We start from the raw sequence: 24,835 nt of genomic DNA on the forward strand, positions 1-24,835 counted from the left end.
AGGTGCGGCCGGTGTTTCTTCAGCTTTGGGTTACATCTATTCGTATTCCTCCTATTCCTATTTTTGTATTGTTTTCTACTTTTGTTGTTTTGTTTTGTTTTGTTTTGGGTTTTTCGGTTTTGATTTTGGACTCTTTTTCTTTTTTGTTGTGCTGTTTTTTGGATTTTATTTTATTTTTTTTTTTGAATTTTGTATGCCACTTGGCCAGTTAGTTGGTTTAGTCGTGTGTCAACCGGGAAACCGTCGCGTCGCATTGCGTTGAGTAGATTTTGAGTTCGGTTCGGTTCGGTTCGGTGGGGCCTTCGTTGACTTGTTGTGCGTTGCGTCAAGCCTTTGTTGTACCCGGTAATCGGCGATTACAGAGGCTACATACACACAAGCATATAACGTATTAGAGTATTGTGTAGGTGTAACTGTAACCCCATCAACAATATACTATACATTGTACAAGATCGACCGCAAGGCATGCCCTTCTGTAGATCCGATCATCTGTAAATGTGACCAAACTTTTAGCACAATTATCCATCGATCTATGGAAAATCATCTTGTTTGGATATGGGAATATGCTTTATTGTGGAACTCGAACTAGATAAACCCCGAGTTTCGGGCAAACCCCAGTCGGAATATTGATAATTGAGTTGTTTGTTTTTGTTGTCGCCTCGGATTTTGTTATTCGATTTGCAAACGCAACGGCATTTAATTATGGCGCGTACGTGACGATTGCCATTTCGCAATTGCAATGAGCGCATCTGCCAGCTCCAATGCTCAGTAGTACGAGTGGCACTAGCACCGGCAGTGGCATCAGTAGCACCACCGACAACACCAGAAATAAGGGACTAAATATGTAGCCAGTAATTGTTGTACCACTATCAGTTGCAGTGGCAGTCAGCCAGTGAGTAATACGCCAGTAATTGGGGCTCCCACCCAGCCGACGGCCGCCTGCAGAATGGCAAACATCAAACCCACCTACGTATGCATACACACAAGTGTATATATGTATATGGAATGGTACGGTACTATCGTACATATGGGAAATACTTCACACACTCTCAACCGATATGACGGTGGCAACAACCGTAGGCATTGATAACCAGCACCACCACCCCGCAAAGTGTAAAACATTAACCATGGTAGCACAGTGGCTACCAGTCGATGGGCAATTGCATCATCTGCATACGAGTATACGCTAACAAAGTGGTTATTTTTATTTCGGCGAAAGTCTGTCTCTGTGATTGATAAAGGTTTTGCTGGCGATCGGATCTGCGACAATAGACTCCCGAAAGTCTCCCCGCCTTTTGTTCAATTTTCGTCACTATTGTTCTCTCACTCATGCTAATTGTGCCGCCATCTAGACATTCGGGTATTGTGATGGCCATCTGGTTTCAGGTTTTCAATAAATTTACATTGTCAACCGATTTGAATGCGGGCCATCATCGGAAGAAAGCTCTACACAGGGAGAGATACAGAAAAAAGAGGGAGAGTTTTCTGCCAAGAGTGGGCCAATCAAAATGCTAAACCTACATGTTTATGTTATTCAGATTTTAAAGACATGGGACTATAATTATAGCCAACGTTGGTGGGAGGGGACCCGTGGCGAGTGGCATGCTTATCCTGAAAATGGACAAGCCCAGTCGGTTGAATATGTACAGATTTTGAAAACACAAGACTATAATTATAGTCACAATTTAATGATACTAAATCTAGGAAATACCTAAAACTTCACATATGTAGTTCTAGACCAGCTGTATCTGATTTCGAAATTTTATTCGCTAAGATTTTCGGTGATTCCGATATTCCAACGAGCCAAGTTCTAAAGATGGACCAATATGGTTAGCTTGTTAGAAATTTGATTGAGTCGAGTCTCCTAGGCCTCCTGGCATTTCAGCAAAAGCTAAACCAATATCAAACCCAAAAAACTATTTCCGAAACTATCAAGCTATCCTAACTCCGAAATGAGCTGGCGAACAGTAATGTTCCCCTAAACAAATGGCCCCACGCACACTGTGCGCCTAGAAGCGCTCTACAAGAGCAGAAGCAACAACAACAAGTCATAAACAAAAAGTAAATAGAAAAAATACAGTACTATAACAAGAAAACCGATTACGACAGCGACGCGACGCGGTCGACGCCGACGACGGTGTCGGTGTCGGTGTCGGTGCTGGCGCTTAGTAGAGCTCCGCGGGGCAGAGCGTTTTAGTTGGTCGTCGTCGTCGTCGTGTGCTCGATAGAAGGTCCGAGTAGGGGTACGATCCGTGTCCGTATCCGATTTTGTGTATAATTATGCTTCTTGCTTTCTGTGCTATTGATTTGTGCCCGAACTAAACTAGACCGGAGGGCTCCACGCCCCCGCCCCTGCCCCAGCCCCTGCCCATGCGCCTGCATCACCCACGCAGAGCAGTCGGGGTCTTGAGAGGCTTATCAGCGATAAGAAGTCTGATTGGAAGGTGTTGCTCGTGTCAGACGTTGTCTTTACTTGGCTTTCGTTTCTTTTTCGTTTGCCAGACATCCAAAAAGAGTACTGATCCATAAATGCGAGAAGAAGAGAGAACCGCGCCACAGTTTTTATTCGTTTTCGGTTTATATACTCATAATCGTGGTATTCTTCAATCATGGCCGGCGATGCAGAACCAAAGAGGGGCTATCGCACCATCTTTCGGAGCATATCGCAGGTGTTCTATGCCAACGCCAAGAATACATCCAGTAACAACATAAACTACAACAACACCAACAATTCAAACAACAACGAGAGATTGCAAATGGACAACAACAATAGCCTCACAGCGACCTTAACTAATGTTACAAAATCGCCATCGATATCGATATCGACATCGACATCCACAACATCCACCACACCATCGATAACACTAACAACGGAAAATATCGCAGGGAAGTGCATCGAGTGTCAGGACCAGAGCGCAGCCAGGCTGAGGGCCAGCTCCATGCTGGATCTCAGCTCCAACAGCCGCCAGTCCACAATGAGGGTAAGTCCCAATTAGTTATTTTGGCCTTCAAATGTTTTTACTTGTCCGATCCATCAATCAAACCATCAGATCCATCAATCAAATGGTTAGGGTCGATACTCAGTCAGTATATGCCAGTGTTGCCATCTCGCTTACCTATGCCAGATGGTGCACACTGCACCAGGAAGAGTCTGTGCGTAGCCACTGCAATTTCCTTCAGTCTCTTAAAGTGAGCCTATCTAAACCGGCAATCTACTCTATTTCTAGATCATTTTCTAGGACAGGTTCTAGACTTTGTCGTATCCTCCTTTTTGGGTACGGGAGGCGGCTTGGCAAAATTTTGTAACAAACTTAATTCAGTGTGATATTACAGGATCCTTCTCACAAGATTTATTTGATCTAGGTCCTTTTTTCTCTCAGAACTATGCGTTAAACAAGACGGACGCAGAAACAGACGGATCAATAATATACATATATGTACTTTGTGGGGTCGGAAACGTTTCCTTCTGGGTATAACACACATCCACTTTGACCACAAATCTAATATACTCCTATAAGCTTTTTGAGTATCGAGTATAATGAGATGATTTGATGATGTTTTTGTAGGAGAGATCTTCCCCTGTTGCTGCTCTGCCATATGCATGGTCGAGTGCCGCTTGCGTTCGTATGAAACATACTTATAAGGACACAATAATAGGTATTAAACTGGTCTGTATAGATTTATGTTTCAAACTTGCGCATCAAATTTACGATCGTGTGCCAATTGCGAGTCTTTTGATGTGAATTTACAGAGCAATATAGTTGCTATTTTCAGCTTTGGGAAAAAACTTCTTTAAACAGTGGCGTAATACTCCAACAATTCTGTAGAACACCCAGAGCAGAGCCAAAGACCTATGCACGAGATTATTTGTAATAAAATAATTTTGATTTACTTGGGATTGCAAAAGCGGTTCCATTAGAGCCACTCTCCTTGTGATGTGCACTGTTACAACATCTGAAATGCATTGCACATGATTTTTGCTCGTGTTCTCTTTTGACATTGCGTGTTTTGCATTCTGCTTTGTGCCTATTTCCTACTCACAGTCTTCGGCTTGGTCTTCGTCGTCGCCTCTGTCTTGGGCTTCTCGTTCGACTTCTTTTTGATGAGACTAATCGCTGCCAAAGCTGCGCACGCGTTTAAGGAAGAGCAGAAGCAGAAGCCGAGACAAAGGAAAACAGAAACAAATTGCACTGCGAAAGTGCGCTGTGGAGAGTGGCGGAATGGCTGGGAAAGATAGAGAGCAGGAGAGTTTATCATTTGGTTCGTTGACTGACGGGGTAAAGCAATTTCGTCATCAGTCAATACTGGCAACGGCCTAGAGATGGGCATGAGGCGTGCTTTTTTGGTGGGCTAGTATTCGATTATTTTTGCATTTGATGCATTTATCACAACTAACAAAAAAAAGAGCAGAAAAGGTACATAAATTGCTTAAAAGAAACGCTTTTAACGAATTGAATCATTAGATGGGACATTTTTGTGAAGACACTGCTGGATATATGGGAGGAGAGCAACGATGGTATTCATGGTGTGAGGAAGAACTCCCAAGGAACTAAAAAGAATTTGCTGAAAACAAAAATAAATATGTGCAACAAATCAGGGCCAGTTCTTTATAGAGTTTGTTGGAGTTCTTTCTGATCAAACAAACAAATAAGCTATACTATAGAAAGAATTTTCCACTATTCCTTTGCTGGAATATGCGTTTTCGTGCTTCGGGAAAAATCGTCCCGTGACCATCTCTAATGCACACACACACACACACACACACATGTGCATATGGAGATACATTGTGGATCGAGATTATTTATCCATTTCATTTTCTCGCTCGGATTTGCCCCCACACTTCTTCTGGTGGCATCCAAAAACAACAACGAAATTTCTCTTTTAATTTTATTTGTTTTGTTTTTCTGCTTTTGTTAATGCAGCGTCTGATTGACACTTGAGCTGACATTCTCATTTGAATTCGTTTTCGTATTCGTATTCGTATTCCGCTTCCAATTCAAATTCCAATTTCATCCAGTGCACATCCCATGTGTCACATTTGTTTCTCACATTTGTCCAAATCTTTCGCTTTTTATCTCCCGTTCTTAACCATTTGATCTTATCTTAAATGAGTCTACGAGTGGCAGTTGAATGTTTCAGTGGCGGGTTTTCATTAGATTTCAGCTATGGGATGCACAATAGTTAGAAAATGGATTTTGATTGGATTTTGTTTTGGCAGCCACAAAAATCGTTCTCTTCATTGATGGAAATATGTAAAGATTTTAAGGAAGGGACACGGGATGATATGCTACTAATTGATAGTCGTAGAACCCATTAGTATTATTTCATTTGCATCGTTTAATCTCCACAAATTGTTTAATTTATCATAAGTAGATGGAACCAGTTTCATTATGTACTAATTCCCCCGTATTTAATTTCATCCATCAATAGTGTTAAACATCGTATGAGTCACACACAACAATCGGGCCAATAAAAAAAGTAAATTAATTTTGGTTCTTTTTTTCCACTATCTCCCTTCCTCTGGCTTTATTTTAATTCGAGGCGTTGACAAAAGCCGTAAATGAAGCTGCTGGTCACCCATTCCCCGCTTTGATATCACTTCTTCACCCTCTATGACTTTCTGTCCCACTCGATCTATCTGTTTGCTGCTGTCGCGCTCAATAAAATTCATTAAAAATAAAAGGGGATTGCAGGCTGCTTATGGCGATACATTTGATACTCTAACAAATATATTACTATTCGTATGCCAGATAGGAGTTCTCTTAATTTAAGTTGTTTTTTAACCGATAGCTGCCATGGACAAAATTATATTGAACAATATAGAAGAAAAATATATGGAAATATAGATATTTTCGTTTTCATTTCTGTACAGCTAATAGTTGATATATGACTGAAGTCAGGTTATGGCTCCTTAAAGCAAAAGCACCGAAAAGTTAGCTTTTGCTTTCCTTCACTCGTTCGTTTTGCTCTTGTTACTCGCTGATCTGTTTATCTCGCTCTCATTTTCAGCGTGGCTTTTGCACATGGGTTTTTCATGTATTAATTATATTTCTTATGTCCCTAATAGAGTGAATGGGATAGACTAATAGGCAAAATGGCCGATCAGTAGCCGACCCAAAACGCAGACTCCGCATCGATAGAATTATGACGTGTTTGAGCCCAAATGCAGACATGGGAATATTTTTACCAATATTGATTCTTTTAAACTGATTTATGTAACATTGGGAACCAGTCTCCATGATTGGTTCTATTATTTGCAGAAAATACTAATATTTTCTCACGAAAACGTGTTTTTAAAACGATTTTTCTTATGGAACTAGATCCGATCCTGCCACGTACTAGCACCCCAAATGTGCTGGGCCTTAGCCAGATTGTAATACCCTTTGGAAGCGTACAAAAAGGAGAAGAACGTGGCAGAACAGCAATAATAATGAGAGGAAGGGAATAGCTCACCAACACATATAGAACCATCAGGCAGCGTCGCCGTCGCAGTCGCAGTCGCAGTGGAGTTTGCTGTCTCTGCTGATGACGACTGCGCTGCCAACTCATTACCGAGACAAAAACATAATGCTGCCCGCCGCCACAGACGCGAGTCTGGGCCTTGGGCCTGGGGCCTGGGGCCCTGGACACGGGACAGGGATATGGACATGGGCCATGAGCCACCCTTTCGGCAGAGACCCGCAGAAAAACACAACCATAAACAGACAAAAAGAAGAAACGACGGAAATTGAAAGCGAAAAAAGTATGTTCTTAAGAAAACATCCCCCCAAGCGTAGCGTTAGCTAAATACCCTATACCCTATAAATACCGAAACTATGACCATTTATGTGGTGTTAAGGAATGGTTGATGGTGCAATTGCAATGAAGAATTTTGGGATAATTATAAATAAAACTAAAGAGTAAAGAACATCTGCAGCTTTTGTACAAAAATATTAAAAGTTTTTCTCTTTAATAAGTTTTGAAAGAGTTTTGTGTTTGAGATACAAATTATCTTAGACTTTTGGACACAAAAATAAAAATCCCTTGGATTATTTTTTATAGTATATTATCAAAAATACATATGTACGTACTGTTCCCCATTGCCTCTTCCAGGGTAATCGAAACGAACACCCGAAGTATATTGGCCACACGCTGAATGCATTTCCTTTCTTTCAGTGTGTGGCTGCCGCTAGCTCTGTACTGTACTGTGTATCTGGTGGATACATTCGATGCTGACAGCAGCGGCGGGCCAACAACAACAATTGTGTTCATTGTGCTTAATTAATTTAGTTCAAAGATCAAGCGACCATAATGCTGAGCACCGAATGCACTGCGATTCTTCTGGGAGCTCCGGGCTCTCCCTAGATATGCAACACACGCTCCCTTTTTTTTTTTTGCCTGATATTTTCTCGTACTCTGATCTATTCGGTTCTGTTCTGTTTATTTCCACTGCCCCGTTCAGAGTCTATATGGGACTCCACACATCTGTGTTTGTTTTGCCCAGCCTCAGGGCATTCCTCAAATATCGGACACTTGCTGGCATCAGGAAAATGCTATCATACATATATGTATGCAGATCTGCATGCATTTATGGGGCGGGGGCTTGGTTCAGGTTCAAAGTACGGATACGGTTCTCATTTCCATATATCGTATTGCAAAACAAAGTTTACAATCGGCTTATGCAATTGTTAAAGTATATACTATATATGTATATACATGATATACCATCGTGTAATACATATTTAACATTCATCATGATGGTAGTTCTCTCCGAAAACCCCAGCCCAGCCCCTTAGGGGTCTGGATTCGATATGCTTAATTAGGCAATGGGCGTTGGGTATAAAAAGCGTCTTTTGTCGCTGCCACGCCCCACCCCCAACTCTGACACACACACACACACACAGTCGCACAATTACTGATACAGATAAATACAGAGATACGGAACACAGAGGCACACATGTTGCCCCATGTTCCATTACACACATGTGGCTCTGGGTCTTGCCTCCCCATATTTGATCTCTGGCCAGCACTGCACTGCAAAACAGGGGTCCCTACGAAATGTCGATATAAATATAAAGAAATGGGTATTGAATAGCACTTAAATCATTCAAAGAACAAAACTTTTCTCATATAAAACAGAAACTAATATTTTGCATATTTATGCTGAAAGATTTCAATTAAATCTAGGGACTATATCTTCCCATGTATTTGGAATTCATTTTATATATCTACAGCATTTTATGGGTCTAAGAATTATCCAAAAAGGAATTTTGTGGTATCCAAAACATGAATAAATTCAGTGGATAAGAAAAAACCCTTCAGATTAGTCTCTCATCTTAAGCTTAAACTTTTCCCTATTGCAAGGTTCAGCCGAATCACTCATGTGTCCGTTCGCTTATGGGAAATTTGTATGCAGCGAATCAACGAAGATTGTGCCCTAGACCAAATTTATCTTCCCTTCTATTCCATTTCGTGTTGGATAGTGTGGATCGCTCGCGTTCTGTGGGTGACCGGGGGTCGGCATCGTTGACGTTGACGTTGGCGTCGGCGTCGGGGACTGTGTGTGCGACAGCGACTGCGACGTCAGCGTCTCGACCGCCACCCAAGAAAAAATGCTCAACGGCATCTTGAGTTCAATTTCAGTTGAAATTCTGTTAAATTCGCGAACGCGTCGCGAGCCTGGAGCTCTCCCAACCGATCCGACTCGATCCCGAACCAAGCCGAACCGTATGGCTCTCTATCACCCACAATATTACCATAGACCGACACCCCACACACAGCCCCCCTACAGTACTAGAACGCGTAATACTCTAGTATGTACCCCACCGCGGATGTGTGCTAAGTCGAGCTTATCAGCGGCCGGGAATTTTTGTTTTTTGTGTTTCGTATTTCCATTCGGTGCAGCGATTTTTTGAGAATGAAACGAAAACCTCAATGTGATATTTGTGTGCGGAAATCGCAAATGTGACTGTAAATCGCTTGATTGATCAAGTATGCACAGACATACTATATCCCATAGATGGAGAGAGTGAAGGAGAGAGAGAGAGAGAGAGATAAGAATAGTGCGATAACTAGAACAGAGAGTGTGGAAGATTCATGAAGCCAAACCCTGTTTTATAATATACATACGAGTATACTCGCCTTTTCAATTACATTTGTAAACATTCATCATCATTCATTCATTTGTCACACACTCTACCACTCGAACCGATGATTCATTGGGCCATTGGCAAATCCATAGAATTTCCATGCCCCGCTGTGGCGCCACATACATAAGTCTGGACCTTTGTTGTTGTCTGGGTGTCTTGGAGCGGGGTCAAGCCTCTGTTGACCTGCTGCCTAAAAGTATGCTAGTCGTAGTGTCCCATGGATCTGATAATAGTGCGATCCGTAATCCACAGATACAGATATGTACATCCAACGGTGTGGATGAGTGGCGCTTGGCTGCTGCTTTGGGGGCTTTTCATAATCGAAAGTCATTGTCGTTGGGGCTTGAAAATTTCGACAAATTCTTCAAATACGCTCTGCGGTTTCTATTAATCTCCTCTATAATATATGGACACTTAATCTCAGTCAAAATAATAATTCAACAACATTAGATTGAATTTCTAGTAAAATAGTTTAAATTATGATATATTTCTATTGAAATAATACCAATAAGTAGGCGTCAGATATTATAAGATATAGTTGTCTGATCATTGATCTGCGAACTTAGGAAATACTATATGTAGAGTTTTTTTAAAATAATTTTATGTCAAAGATGCTAGAGATTTAGGACACAAGACCTCAAAAAACTTGGGAGCAAGAAAAAGTTAAGATGAAAGAGGCGAAACGGACACATTCTCTAAATGCATCGTTGTGATACTTAAACTAGATGGAATTCATACTCCTCAGAAGGGGGGAGGGGAGTAAATACCTGAAAAACATATGCATGAAAGCAGACTTTTAGATATACATTTTATCGTATTAGATTTCAAGTAAATTTGCAAATCCAGTTGGCAGAAAAATCAAGAATTCATTTAATATTCCTTCTACAATGAGCTGAATGATAAAGAAGCAATTGGCCCTGTGATGTGGGAGATCCGACCGCAAATTATCAGCTCGACTCTGGATCCTTGGTGCTGGCTACTTGTTCCACGGGAGGACGAAATCAGAAATTAAATAAATTCTTGATATAGTTCATGTATTAATCTAGACTGCGAGTGGTAAAATAACTTGGATTATAATTAATCGGCAGGCTCCGTCGTTGACTCGTAAATATCCAACATCGGATACCATAGGGAAAGCCTTGTCCAGCCCCCAATGTGAGATTATGTATAGGAAAAACTCTACCATACCAAAAAACAAATCCTAATTCCCGGTGCTCATAATAGCACCATGTGCCGAGCCAGTGCAACCCTGTTGAACACAGTTGATCCAAATCAAATACTTTCACGCAAACCCTTTATTCCCGATGTAGAATATTGAAAGATTATAAGATGAAATATGATGAATTTTCTATATGGGAATTAATTTGAATAAAAATTCCATTCGTTTTCCCTTTTCATACGAAGAGCTGATCATGATTAATGGTAAAAATCCTAGATCAAAGAATGACTAATAGCCGGGGGGGAGATCCCAAAGATAAGGAACGATTCCGCCCCTTCCCCAGCAAGAGATAAGCAGATTTGTTGGGGCATCGTTCTCTCGTCAGTTGCTTTTGGCCGGCTTTCGTTTTGTTCGTTTTTTGGTCGGACAGCTGTTCCAACAGGTTGCATTCCGCATTCCATTAGCTATCGCTCGGCGCCGGCACCTGTGAGGCGTAGGTGAGAGAGGAGACGGTAGCGGGGTGTTACAAAATTCTCGGTGAGCGTTAACCAGTTTTCTCCCGGGAGTTCTCTTCGCTCTCTGTGGCTGTCGGCGGGGATACAAGGAAAGACGACACGCCCCTGACCGACAGCTACGGCGGCAGCGACATGCTTTGCTGGATCGTTGTTTTCGTGTGACTCATCATCCCCACAATCATCATCATCATCATCATGATCATTATTATTACAATCATCATCACGGTTGTTATGTCAGCGTTAATAGCCAGAGCCCCTTCAATCGTAAAGCCGAAGAGCTCAAAGGAAAACAAAAACAAAGCACACCCAAAAAGAAACAACAACAACGAAAGAACAAAACGAAGAAAACAGTGTTAGTGTTAACTCTTCAGCGGTGCCAGTTTGGCAAGCTCTGAATATTCTTAAATGTTCTTTACCACCAATACTGGTGTACATTCCTAAAAAAAAATTATACAAATTATAAAATATATTTACATATATCTACAGACTTGTTCCGCGTTGCCCCATATAAGGGTTAAGTTAGGTAGGGCCAAAGTGAAGACAGCGACAGAAAAAATATTCAAATAACAATTACGCAGAGAACAGTTAGTCTTAACCCTTCAGAAGGGCCAGCAGCTATGCTTGATCGAACAACGCTTTACTTTAAATAAGTCCTGATACAATATTTCGATTAGGCCTCACCATCTAAGGGTTAAGTACAAGGCGAGCCAGAGTTGAAGCAGAAGTGCAGCGACTTTGTGTGTGTGTGTGTGCGTTTGCGTTTGCCGTTGAGATAATGAAAGTCAAAGCAAAGGAGTAGGAGAGATAGATAGAGAGGCCGCCTGCATTTAACTGTTTGAATTGCTTCCATTTAAATTAAACCGCTTTTGTTTCACTGCCCTCTCATTCTCTCTCTCTCTTCCTCTCTCATCTATAATGAATTATGACGCAGCAGCAGCAGCAGAAAATTACAATAACAATGCGATAAGCGTGTGCGCGGTGTGTGTTCATGTGTTCGTTCGTGTGTGTGTGTGAGTGTTGTGAAAGAGAGTGAGTGCAACGAGAATAAGAGAAATGCCACAGCAAGTGAGTGAAATCCAACGGAACGCGGACATCAACGATAATCTCCGGCGGCCGCTAAGGAATGGTGAAGAAGGGGGGTCGCATATCTATGAGAATCTCCCCTCACCCGCCACACCCCTGGAGCCACTGGGCCTCCCGTTGTCCGAACTCCGCAAATACTTTCACCGCGAAGCCATCTATGAGAATCTCTGCCGCGGCTGCGGCTATGGCGTCTTTGGCGCCCAAGGTCACTACTGCCATTTCTGTCAGTGTATTGTGAGCGGCGGTGTGCCACCATCCATTCTTCCCACCCCACCATCGCCCAGCGAGGGGAATATCTACGAGAACATCTGCGATCTCTGTCGGGGGATCTACAGCGATGAGGGGGAGTGCCACTGCCAGGCGGAAATTTCCACCACGCCCACTGCCACCCCGGAGCCAAAGACAAAGCCACCCACACCGCCCACAACGGTGGTGAAGAGCAAATCGAGGACTCTGCTCAACTACTCGAAGTCGAGTGCTGCGACCTTGACCCGTCTCTTCGGCTCACTCAAGCAGCTGAATCGGTCCGGGTCGCTGCAAAGGAAGATCTTCCAAAGAGAGCCAAGAACGGGTCCGGGCTCCCTGGAGATCATCCACAATGTGGGAGAGGTGTTTCGCACTCAGGAGACCTTCGACATGCAGCGAATCTGCGAGCTGAAGAGCCAGCTGCAGAGCAGCCAGAGCGATCAGCATATCTACGGACGGGTACGCGAGCCGGACAGAGAGGCAGCGGCGGCAGCGGCAGCGGCGGCGGCGGCGGCTACGCTTGCGCAGGAGAAGGAGCAGCGCAAGAAGCCGCGCGTGTCACGCATTCGCCTGCTCCAGGCGGAGGAGGAGGAGGCATCGCTGTTTCTCAACGAGAGCATCTGTGACTGGATGGCCACGTTGCGGCATCAGGTGCACAACTACGAGGACGGGGAGGGCATGTGCCAGCAGCCAAAGAGTGTGCCGCCCTCCTACGAGCGGGAGAGAGAGCGTGAGAGAGAGCGTGAGCGAGAGATGGAAGCGGAAAAGGTGACCCTGAGAAGGGTGGGTGAAAAGCAGAGCGGACTCACCAAAGCTGTGCTCGAGCAGCGGCTCGTGGATGACTTCAAGCGAAAGCTCAAGCTCAAGAGAGCGGAGTCCCCCCCGCCCACTGAACCACTCGTGCAGCAGCAGAGAGAGCAGGCAGCAGACAGCCTGGACCGGGAGGAGATTAAGGATCAGCGACGCTGCGGAATCAATGAGCATCTGAATGCCGATTTTGTCAATGAATTTTTGAGTGGCCTAGAGGGAGAACCAGTACAAGAGAGCCGCCGCAGTCGGCTAAGAGAGCCCCTCCCGTTGGCGACGGTGATGATCCCAGCATTAAACGGCCGTATCTCGCTCTGGCAGCTTATGCAGAGCGCAGCTTTGCATGCCAGCCTGCATGCATGTGTGCGTGGCTTCATATGCTTCTATGACAAATCATTGAGCCGCATGCTCAGAGAGCAGAAGCAAGAGAGTCAGATCATTAAAATTGAGCGCTGGCTGAGAGCGCAGCGGCGACGTGAGTCAGCTGCGCCGGCGTTGGCGGCTCCACGAACGGCTCCAAGGCGAACGCTTTCATTTCTTCCCGCGACGCTGGCGAGTGACGACGTTAGTGGTGCTGCGATGGTCGCTAGGCCTCCTCCTCCCCTCGCGATCGAAAACAGAAACAGACCCAGTGATCCGCAAGAGAGTGAAGCGAGAGCGAGTGTGAGTGTCGGTGAGAGCGTAAGCGAGCAGCGATCGGAAACCGTTCGTGATAACCAAAACAATAGCACAAACGCCTCGGCCGTTGACAGCGACGTTGGCAGCAACGGCAACGGCGACAGCGCTGTGATGGCAGCGCCCAAGCCATGCGGCGACACTGAGCAGCGGCTCAATAACAACAGTAGCAGCAGCGACAATGAGAGCAGCAGCGGGAGCAGCGGCAGCGGCAGCAAAGAGCACGGCATTGCCAGAAAGCACCAGCAGCAGCAACAAATTACTCAGGTCAACACTCATTAAAGCAACAATAAAGCGAAATTGTTTCTTTTTTCCATCCTACCCCGCCCCACACCCCCCGTTATCCACTAGTGATGTTGCGGTTCACTGCAGTTCGAAATTGACTCCGAAAGGCCTAACGGTGGGGAGACGCCAATGCTCTCGTTTTTCCCAATTGGAAAATTGGATACAAAAACAAAACGAAAATGAGAGAGATAAAAATGTGTTTGAAAAGCAAACAAATTTGTAATATAAACAATTTGCAATAATGAGATAACCATAAAAGAATTAATTAGTTAATTAAAACTTTATACATGTAGACAAATTTTTTTTTCCGGTGATTGTGCAGAGTGTTGCCAGATGACAAAAAATAAACAAAATAGTGGAAGGACGAGAGTGTTGCCCATCATCGCGATAATGAAAGAGAAACAACAAAGCAATTTACAAATAAAAAACACGATTTCAATCACGATTTCAATGGGATAGAGAACATTTATATGGAAAAATTATGCTTATCGGTATTTATAATTGATTAATTAATTAATCACTGACATAGAATGTGATTTAGCTATTAATATTCTCTATTAATTCTTTGAAATACCATTGAAAAGTGCTTCATAAAAGCCAACCCACATATGTACATACGAGTATAAATGTTCTTTATCGGTCGTTTCTTGAGTCAATTTCGAATGCCCAACGATAAGGCCCTGGAGATTTGTTTTGAGAATCAACGAATATTTGTATTTTTTATAGAATTGTGTGATTAAGGTGCGTCGTCCGGCTCCGAAAGTACCCGTAAGGAATCCAAACACAACTCTGAGTAATCCCCAAAAGGAGAGCAACAACAACAGCAGCCAGGTCGGGGACGGCGAGGGCAAACGTCTCTCCGAAGGAAGTTACGGGGAAGAGGAGTCTATTTATCAACCCATTTGGCAGTTCAAGACCCTGGAGCCGCCTGTTGAAGATCCTGAAAACGAAGAGGAGACTGCTGTTGGGGCGCCAGCGGCGGCCGTAGCCCCAGAACTTGCAGAAGTAGATGACGAAGAAGACGAGGATGATGACGATGACGATGATGATGACGATGACGATGAAGATGGCGAAGAGGAGGAGGAGGAAGAGCTGGAGGTAGAGGATGACTTCGATGATGACGCAGACGCTGATGCCGATGCCGATGTGATGGCTATCCAGGCAGCAGCGGTCTTTGCAGCCGGAGTCCGATACAAGCTCTCAACATCGACGCTGACTAAGCGCTCAAAAATGATGCTGCCAACGCCACTGCCGTCGCCGACAGCATCGATGGACCAGGGCGCCTGGGAGACGGATGCGGAGTTTATGTTCTCGCGGGACACCAAAGAGGCTGTTGCTGGAGGGGCTGCGGTCCCCGAGGAGGAGAACACCCAGGAGGACGAGGAGGAGGACCCCGAATACCAGCTGGAAATGGAAGATACCCTGGAGACGCTGAGTCTCGGGAGTACAGTCACGAATAGCACGGCCACCATGGGGTCCCTGAGCAGCACGGGCAGCGCCACTCGCCTGCCACCCTCGTCATCACAAAAGGTTTCACTGGTGCATCCAGTGCTGCGAAACATTTGCATATTCCATAGCATACGGGAACCAAAGAAATATAGCGCCATCTTCTATGACTATCAGCGCTCCCAAGTCCATCAGCGATTCATGACACGCATCCGACGACCAGCGCCACCGCCACCGGCACCGGCACCGCCAATGTCAGCAGCAAGAGCAGCACCACAGATTATGACGATGCCACTGCCACTGCCAGTGCCGCTGCCAACCATCAATGATGACAGCGGCTGCAGCTGTGACGCGGCAGAGGACGGAGAGGTGGTCCATTCTCAATCGAAATTCGTTGCCATTCCGACACCCCTCAAAGAGGACTGGGCCCTGGCCTGCCTGGCCGCAGCGGCCGTCACCAAGCGAGGCGCTGGACCCCGTTCCGCTCGCAAGCTCCGGGTCCGTTCCAATGTCCGGCTCCTGCTTACGGATTCGGTGCTGGCCTGGCGGGCGAGCCTTCAAGATATCAACTGTTGCGAGGACGAGGAAGATATGGTGAGTATATGTAGTAGGGAAAGGGAACTCGAACTCGAACGGGCACGGGCATGGTCCATGTCCATGGGAACCACTCTCTGAATTTACTATGGAAATTCGTTGTACTTCTTTGTGTGCTGTGGCTGTGGGGGTTTCCCATTGTTTCCACACTTGTCACTTGTCACATCAATTAAACGTGGGGCAAATGTATCTCTGCATCTGTATATCTGTGGCGCATAGATAGATGGCGGAGCGACGCGACGCAACGGTGCATTTCGATTGTTTTGCCCACCGATCTATGGGAGGCCCAGGCCCCTTGAAGCAGGCACCCAACGATGTTCCCGTTCGGAGGGAGCAGCGGTCGGGTATACTCTTATCCCTGGGGAGCAGTGTTGGAAAATAAGTACAAAGAAATTAAAGCGAAAACTGTACTTGTATTGCTGTACGCTTGAAAAGTGCTTACAATCTCAGGGTAACAGGGACGGATAAGTGCGAAAAAATTCCTCCGAAACTGTACTTTCTCATTATTTTCAAGTAAATCAACACTGGAAACCACTTGAGACGCATATACCAACACTTTTCACAATAGAAAGAGTTAAAAGTGTTCGTAGAAGATTCGCTAATTCAAATTATTTATAGAATTAGTTTCAGCTTTTTATTTAGTGTCCATCTTTTGGACACTATTTAAAGATAGACTTGGGGGAATTTTGTTCAAAGTTATCAGATTTGCGTGACAATATATATCCCCCATATGAAATAAGAGACAAGAGTGTGACGCCCATGCTTTTTGGCTGTCCTCATTTAGGCAATATATCAATCTTTTACCGTTTTCCTTCTAGAGTCTATGGAATATAGAAACAAAGATACATTATAAATATATATAATATTATATTATTTTTGGATATCTTTGCTTTCACATCATTTTGAGTACCTCAAATACAGCATATACTCTGCACTAGTCCTTTGTTTTAAGAGTTTTAAGCCCATTTAACTATCCAAGAATATTCCAACTTGAACTCCATCTATCTCCTACCCATCAAAGAGAAATTTCGACCGAATCGAATCGAATGTGTCCTTTCGCTTGTGGGCAATTTGCACAGACAACGACGAAGGTGTTAGAGCATTCTGTAGTCGGCTCCACCGCCAGCCCCCATTTAATTTTTCGTGTCACACCCTTTCCATTCGGCTTTTGATTGCACTTTGTTTATAACAACGCGTTTCGCATGTGTAAGAGTGTGTGTTTGCGTGTGTGTGTGTGTGTGTGCCCGCTTTCTGCATAATATATTTTTATTTATTTGCCTCTCACGTTTGTTGTTTTCATTTTGCTGTTTGCTGCTGCATTTGCAGTCGCGTCGCCGTTGCATGCGAATTTCCATGGAAATTCACGGAGGGGGAGTGTCGAGTCGCTCCCCCCCCAGATCTCTGCGGGCTCTTCCCAACCCCAAAAAAAAGGTTGATTCACATTTCAGATTTTGTGCTGCCCCAAACGACAATTATTTATTTATTTGGTTTTATTTATGTTGTTTTTTTGCAAACACATGTATATTCGGACATAAGTATCTTTGTATCTGTGTGTGTAGGCTTGTATCTATAGTCAAATTTTTTGATTTTTGTTATAAACTTTTGGCAGAACCGGTTCTACACTTTTGAGACATTTCTTCGTTGGCCTTGAATACTCTTTCAAAACGCGCGCTTAAGCGGAGTGTTTCAGTCCCTCTACCGCTAAGGGTCGTAAACAAATGTCTCCTAAGCGAAAGGACTCATTCAACTGGAACGCCACGCAGATCATTCGAACGCGAGCGTTTCTGTAAGGGTATCTAAAGTTTCGGGGATCTCTGGTTTTCGTTTTTCGATAATTTCCTGTCCAGCCTCAGAGTCGAGCTCTCCGTTCGTCGCTTTTATCAGCATTTAATTTGTTGGGGGTTAATCATTAGTCAAATATCTTGCTGTAACTTGGGGGCCCTTCATCGTTTTGTTGGTTTTTTTTACCCCCCGACGACGAACCTCTGAAATAATTTTACTGCTTGGATTGTAAAAATGCATAACGGGGCTTGAGTGTTCCCTGAATAAGTATTTTTATAGCATTTTATGCAGAAATGAAGATTATATTCGGATACAGATATGACGAGGCGATTGTGTGTACATATTTCCCCCCTCAAGAGATTTCTTCTTCATTTCCTATCATATCTTTTTTGTTGGGATAATTATCATCTAATCGTTGAATCATTGGGTCATTTATCTTTTTATCTCTTGGTTATAAATTGATTTTTTCGATGGTTTTTGGAATGCGTTTAGACTTGAACCTTCGTGAACTTTGTAGAACCTAATGCTTAATCAAATATTGAATGTAAATCGGTTATAATTTGGGGCTATGATCGACTTGTGAACTTTTTATATATCTGGGATGCATTTTTAATGATGATTTAAACGGTTCAGAGGTGTTTATGAATCGGTAATCGGTTTTTGAATTGGTTATGAACGAACTGGTTTAGATTTTTATCCAAAGAGAGGGTGGATAGGGTTTTCTGGGGATGATCTGAGTAGGCTGGTCTTTCGGGGACTCTCCAGGCAGATGCCAAGGTACTCTTACGTTCCGTTACCCCCCTCGTTGGGTAGTGAAGAGCCTTCCAGTTGTCCGTTGCCACCTCTGGGTTCTGGCGTTGTAGTAGCTTCCGGTCCCCCTCGCTCTTGGCATGGAAGGGATTAGATCCACCTCCAGCTTGGCCCCTTCCCACGTCGCTTACAATTGGCAGACCCTACGCGTCAGTCACCTGAGTGTGGGGTCATCGTTGCACTTCAGGATTTTGACACCGTTTAGCTAGACGTTGCCGCTCTATCCAACCCTCCTCTATCCGCTAGCTTGGCCTTCTCCTCCTGGGAGATGTCCGAATTGCCTTGGAGGCCGGCTCTGATCTTAAAGGCCTTCATACCCTCTCTGGAACGCTTCGGCTCTTACCACGACAGAAGGGTGACAGAGAGGATTGCTCCTTCCACCGACGTTTGGCCCGGGTTTGATCCTCCTCCGTGCAGGGGGCAGCTAGAGGATTTTCGCCAGACAAAGACAAAAAATGAAAGAAAGAAAGAAACTGAAAACTGAAAAGGTCAACTGCGCCTTTGTTTGGTTTTTGGTTTTTATTTGTTTATTTTCTGTGTGTTTCGGTTCGCTTCGGTTGCGGGCTCTCAGTTCGGGTTTTGCTCAGTGAATCACACGCATGTCGGGCGAATGGCGATATATAGACACAGATACAGATACAGATACTTTGGCTGTTGGTATCTGCGGGCGGGGGCGGGGGCGGTGGCGGTGGCGGGGAGCACAACTCGTGCAAATTGCGGGGCAGCTCGCCGTAAAGCAAAGCAAACATGTGTCTGAATGTGGCCTGCCGCACTTCGAGGTCGTATCAATTAAGTATTTTTTTTTGTTGGCCTTCTTTTTTTTTCCTGCTCGATATTATTGTTTATACACTGGCAGTGCCCTCTCCACGAACACAAGAGCCATCATTGCCCCGAGATTTATACTTCCGACAAAATCGAATGCGAACAATCGATCCTCTTCGATTAGCCTTTTCGCCTTTTCTCATAGATAAATTTCTATTCAAAAATCTGGTCAGCACCTTGGTGGCGCCTCCCCCGAAAACTTTTGCTTTGTTTTGTTTATGTTTGCAGAAATGGAAAAACTGAGAAAAACATAAACGAAAAATGAACCAAAGCTACGGGCACCAATAAAGCAGAAAATACCACAGAGAGAGGGTGAAAAAAAACCAGCAAAACAAAAAACAAATTAGCCAAAAACAAATTGAGTCTAATCTTTGAAAGCGGCGTGCCTCAGCTCTAATTTGTTGAAATTATCAAGCGATAATTGGCGGTGGGGGATGGTGGCCCCAAAGGGGAGCGGGGGCTCCGCTGATCGGTGTGCGGTGGCGGGGGACGGGTGTACAGTTGTTGGGCATTGGATATAGTAAACATGAACCCGTGTAATGGTTCTGGCAGAGCCAGGCCTTGCTCCCGAATTCTGCAAAAGAGAATACCCGATACTCTAACCGAGTTTACCTGAAAATGGACTGTCCGAAAGCAAAATTTGACCTCCGCAGGTCCCACGTTAAAGCGTGTTTGGGGGTTTTTTTTTCAGAGAAATAAATAAGGCAAATTTTTAAAACTTAAGGATTTCCATAAGGTATTCCATATAAAATATACATTTTTTTAAGAGATACAGAAATATTATGGATAAAATGTTTCCCTCGATTCGTAGATTTCTAGAATCAACTTTTTAAATTCCCAATTTATTCAATTCATTCAGATCAATGGTAATATTAGAGTTTTTGAATTAATTTTTTAAAATTTTTTATTTGCCTCTTTGGCTTTACAGTACTTATTGAAATTTTGTATTTATGGCTTAAATTGGAAATTGGAAAATAAATAAATTCTAAAAGACTCCAAAGGTTTCTTTGTTTATACCCTCTTCAGTGTAAGTGTTGGTCAGTTTTTGTGTCAGTCGGAAAGTGTAAGATTTACTGGCCTTAGGCACTTATCGTCAAAAAGGGGGCGGGGCATGTTTTCCTAAACGTATCCAAGATATGATATCTACCTTGCAGTTATTGTAAGTACATCCTGTGCTAGATACTTTGTAGAAAGCTGTGGACAGCAATTGATATGGGCATAGGTCGCTATAAATTAAGTGTATACGATTTTGAATAAAGTCTTTGGGATATCTATCCCGTACATTGAGAGGATAACTCTTCGTAGACTCATTTTAGACGCGTTCTCGTGTCGGAAAGTGTATGAATACTTCGTTATATATATTATTTTGATCGTAGTTCTATAGATCCCCAAAGAGCCCTTATATCATCGATAACAATTGAGGGCCAACTGTTTTAGCCCCCAGACGGCGTTCGGCTTTCTGTGTAATTCGAATTTTTAAACAAATATTTTCCAGTGAATCGAATCGCCTAAAATGTGCACAGCTTTCTTTACAATTCCAGCGAAAAGCTAATCTCTTAGAAGAAAGTTTGTTGAATTTATGGCGCTAACAGAATTCAGGGGAAGTCCAGGTGCAACTTATCGCCCTGTGGCATATAGAATAACTCTCCGCTGGGGAGGGCACCTGTTGGTGCCGTCTCGATACACAGTCCGGGGAGACTTATGAGGCCTTAATGCAGCATATCTCGAAAACAGAACTCCATTCGTATCGCTGCATTTAAGACCGTTGCACGTTGCATGTTGAACGTTGAAAACTGCCGTTGCCGTTGCTGTTGCTGTTTCTGTTTTCATTTCTTGTACAAATCGAAATCGAATTTTCTTATCAATATCGTTGCGGTGTGGTGTATTCCGCTTTCCGTTCGGGAAACAAGAGATAGCGTCCGTTCAGACAAAAAAAACAGAAAGAGCGTATCGGCGATAAGAAATGACGGGCAAAGGCAAAGGCAAAGGCAGATCGAAGAGAAGGCAAACAACGGTGAGCGATGGGCTGGAAGAACAAGACACTTTCACAAAGAAAAGAACAATACGTTTCCGAAAGAGTGAAAATAATATAGGGATTCCCACTGAGGAGATACCCTTCATTAAGTGCGAGGGAGCGTGGTCCCTGAGGGAAGTGCTCAAACAACACAGTCTCTTGTCAGTTTATATCACTTATAAGGCTTCTACCGATAAGAGTCGTTTCCTTATTGGATTTTCGAATCAGGGAATTAATTTTATCTTTCCATCCATGGTCGATTATACCCTTCCACCTCTCTACTTTTAGAGGGTATGAACAGAAACAAGACAAGAACTAGACGACGACAACGCCATCGATTTCGGCACGAAATGTTGCAATTAATTGTGCAGACGTTAGCACGAATCGTGCATCCGACCCACAATCTTCACCCACTTCCTCCCCCTACTCCCCCCCCCCCCCCCCCCCCCCCCCCCCCTTGAGCAGCGTTGAACTTCACATATTAATGCATTGCGTGCTATCTCTCTATCATTGCAGATTGTGCCAGTGACTGATATATTGCGGGCACAGCAGATCCAGGAAGACAGCGAGGTGCAGCAGACCCAGCAGGCGGTGACATTGCAGCGCTTCAAGAGCGCCTCCATTGGGGATCTGGTGGATCTGCCCGGCGAGGATGACAAGAAGTCCATCAAGAATCGCATGCGCATGAAATGTACGTCCCAGCGGTAACGAAACGGGTCACGAAATTGTACTACAAATGGGTATAGTGCAGAAGCTATAGGCCAACAAAAGCAAGATCAAAAAGCCCTAGCAGTCATGCACACGCATTGTATGTTGTTTTTCCTGCTGAAGTCGGAGCACCAATGTGCGGCGTCTTGCAGGATCATTTTTTAAAGGAATTTTGAATCTTCTCTACAGTAATTATGTACAGATTGTATATGCTTTGAGGCTTTAAAGGTTTATAAAATAGGTAAAATCGTAGAACAAAACTGGTATAAATCGGTAGTAGGACGATCTGTTGTCTGTTGATAGCCCGTGAATCAGTTCTAACTATATTTTTCTTGGAAAAAGTTCCAGATTTAAGCATAGTTTTATTCCTGTTCAATTAAGAACAAATTGGTTGAGCTTTTAGACATTGCATTAGTTTATTATTGAACAAATCTTTGGAACGTTTAAAGTTGATTAGAAATCATTTCGATAATCTATTTTTGTGAGTGTCCCTCCATTGAGTATTCTGCTTTATGCTGATCTCATTTTTAAAAGTCCTCAAAGTGCTTGAAAATCGGTTATGGCTGTTTCTTTTTTGTTGTTTTTTTGTTCTGGGTTTTTCCAGCGAACCGGTTAACAGTGGGGCGCCCCACTGTCTGTTGCTTTTGCATCATTGCTCTCAGAGAGCTCTCAGCTTGTGCGCAAAGGTGGCCTTAAAAGGCCGCCGCACAGAGTACAACATCTACGAGTATGGATCGACATGAATGGGAATGGGCATGCGAGATCTCGAAGAGACTCTGTGGGGCTCTCTTGGTTGGATTTTTAGTTAATGAAAGCTGGGGTTTCACTTTTGAGCGATGTGGGGGGATTTTCTGTGCGCTGTTTGTTGGATAATGCAAATGAGTCGCATCGCATCGCATCGGTGGGTGGTTTTGATCGAAATGAATCACAATCTGTCTGTGAGAGCGAGAGAGGAATGCGCCAGTGGATGGCTGGAAAGATTGTGAGATATGCGAGGGGCGTAGGTGATAAATATTTGTACGGATTGGGCAGTGGAAGGCAGTGAGGGTCCAGGCATCGCACAGAGAGAATGTCATCGAAGTATTTATCCGTTTGCAGGCCTCTCGTCGATAGGCGACTGTCCGAATGTATGTGCTCCCAACAGCCGAAACTGTACTTGCAAATGATTCCATGATTGTTTTTGTTCTCTTCTCTTTTCATGCTGCTGGATCTCCAGTTGCCGTCAACAGCAATGTGTTTCGCATGTAAGTAGAGTGGCTGTTGTTATCTAAATCCTCTTAAAGCATATTTGTTCTTTTAGCAATCGGTCGCCAAAGAGCGAGAAAAAGTCGCGCACACGACGCGGCCAGGTCAACAGCCTGTATCTGGACGAACAGTCGAAGTATCCGCTCTTTGGGGCACCTCTCAACGCCCTGGAGCTGAACATGACCGATCATCCGAATGTGCCGCGCTTTGTCGTCGACGTTTGTGCCTATATCGAGCGTCCGGACTGCGTCGAACAGGACGGCCTCTATCGGGCGTCCGGCAACAAGGTGCTGGTCGATGAGCTGAAGAAGAAGCTGACGCACCTGTACGATCCACGCTTCCTGCACACCGACGACATCCACACGCTGACCAGCCTGCACAAGCAGTTCTTCCGCGAGCTCTCGGCTCCGCTCATCACCCAGGAGGCCTACGAGCGTCTGGGTCGCAGTCTGAGCGACGAGGCGGCCATCGAGCGGATGCGTTTGGCCTTCGACGAGATGCCCGAACCGAATCGATCCACACTCAGATTCCTCATCAAGCATTTGACCAGGTTCGAGCGATACATAGATGCTCCTGCACTTCTATTCCGATAATAACTGCCTGATCTGTTTGCTATTTTTCAGAGTGGCTGCTGCCAGCGCTTCGAATCGCATGCCCTCCACCAATTTGGCCATCGTTTGGGGCCCCTGCCTGCTCAGTGCCAATCAGATCCAGCTGGACATCGGACGCATGAACATGCTGGCCAAGGTGCTGATCGAGAACTACGACCGGATCTTCCAGCCGGACAACGAGCGTCTCGTCTGCTAGGACTGCCCTCCCTCCCCCCCCTCACAAAAAATGTTGAAGTGCCTCAAGCATCACACACAAACACAACCATCACACACACATCTACTGGCAGAGATTTTCTGTGAGATTTTCTCTGACTTTTTCCCCAGATTTGGCATATATTTTTGTTAATTTCAAACCCTTTTTTTTATGTGTCTGTCTAAGCTTTTGTTTCCAGCTTTAATTCTATGTTTCATTATTATTATTATTTTTTTTTTTTGCTAACTTTAATACTTTTGTAATACGCTATTTATTTGATTATTTGGAAATGCGAGCAGCGTCAAACACGAGCAGAAACCCATCAAGAAAATACTTACCAAAAAGACAGTAGACTAAGTTAAAGCTAAACCATAATAAATACATATACTATTAACGACGCGAAGCTCTGGACGTGGCTATGGCCAATCCCAAAATACAAAAGTATCCACGCGTTTTTTTTTTGTTTGTTGACAATATCATGAAGGAGATGTGATATTCGGGAGCCCCCATTTAGATATATGCATGTATACTTATAGGACATACCATACACCCATACATAGAAACAGATACGACAACTGTATCTGGCAGATAGCCTATCCATAACACTCTTTTTTGTATAGCGCAGTGGATGAAAGCCAAAAATTGTATGTTTTGCTATCTCAATAAATACGAAAAGATACATATATGTATTTAAAATGAAATGAGAGACGAA

General features: G+C 44.1%; 2 protein-coding genes across 2 annotated transcripts; both read left to right on the forward strand.

The window, feature by feature from the left end:
* The first annotated feature begins 2,160 nt into the window (after nucleotides 1-2,160).
* LOC4814911 (serine/threonine-protein kinase phg2-like) lies at nucleotides 2,161-6,909 on the forward strand. The gene is made up of 2 exons (XM_033382493.1): nucleotides 2,161-2,981; nucleotides 6,321-6,909. The coding sequence occupies exons 1-2, from the start codon at nucleotides 2,610-2,612 to the stop codon at nucleotides 6,375-6,377; spliced, it is 429 nt and encodes a 142-aa protein (XP_033238384.1). The 5' UTR covers nucleotides 2,161-2,609; the 3' UTR covers nucleotides 6,378-6,909.
* A 4,824-nt stretch (nucleotides 6,910-11,733) lies between these two features.
* RhoGAP18B (Rho GTPase activating protein at 18B) lies at nucleotides 11,734-24,803 on the forward strand. Its single transcript, XM_015186609.2, has 6 exons — nucleotides 11,734-13,880; nucleotides 14,625-15,938; nucleotides 21,883-22,057; nucleotides 23,291-23,318; nucleotides 23,375-23,869; nucleotides 23,943-24,803. The coding sequence occupies exons 1-6, from the start codon at nucleotides 11,856-11,858 to the stop codon at nucleotides 24,124-24,126; spliced, it is 4,221 nt and encodes a 1,406-aa protein (XP_015042095.2). The 5' UTR covers nucleotides 11,734-11,855; the 3' UTR covers nucleotides 24,127-24,803.
* Nucleotides 24,804-24,835: the final 32 nt, after the last annotated feature.

Source organism: Drosophila pseudoobscura, chromosome X (genome assembly GCF_009870125.1).
Source record: "Drosophila pseudoobscura strain MV-25-SWS-2005 chromosome X, UCI_Dpse_MV25, whole genome shotgun sequence".
NCBI lineage: Eukaryota > Metazoa > Arthropoda > Insecta > Diptera > Drosophilidae > Drosophila > Drosophila pseudoobscura.

What these genes read in the sequence shown, in the direction of transcription:
- LOC4814911 (XM_033382493.1), top strand. Translation starts at nt 2,610, where the DNA reads ATGGCCGGCGATGCAGAACCAAAGAGGGGCTATCGCACCATCTTTCGG. An exon ending in GCCGCCAGTCCACAATGAGG is followed by an intron (nt 2,982 to 6,320) that starts GTAAGTCCCAAT and finishes TTATGGAACTAG; the next exon opens with ATCCGATCCTGCCACGTACT.
- RhoGAP18B (XM_015186609.2), top strand. Translation starts at nt 11,856, where the DNA reads ATGCCACAGCAAGTGAGTGAAATCCAACGGAACGCGGACATCAACGAT. An exon ending in AGCAGCAACAAATTACTCAG is followed by an intron (nt 13,881 to 14,624) that starts GTCAACACTCAT and finishes TATTTTTTATAG; the next exon opens with AATTGTGTGATTAAGGTGCG. An exon ending in GAATCGCATGCGCATGAAAT is followed by an intron (nt 22,058 to 23,290) that starts GTACGTCCCAGC and finishes CTGGATCTCCAG; the next exon opens with TTGCCGTCAACAGCAATGTG.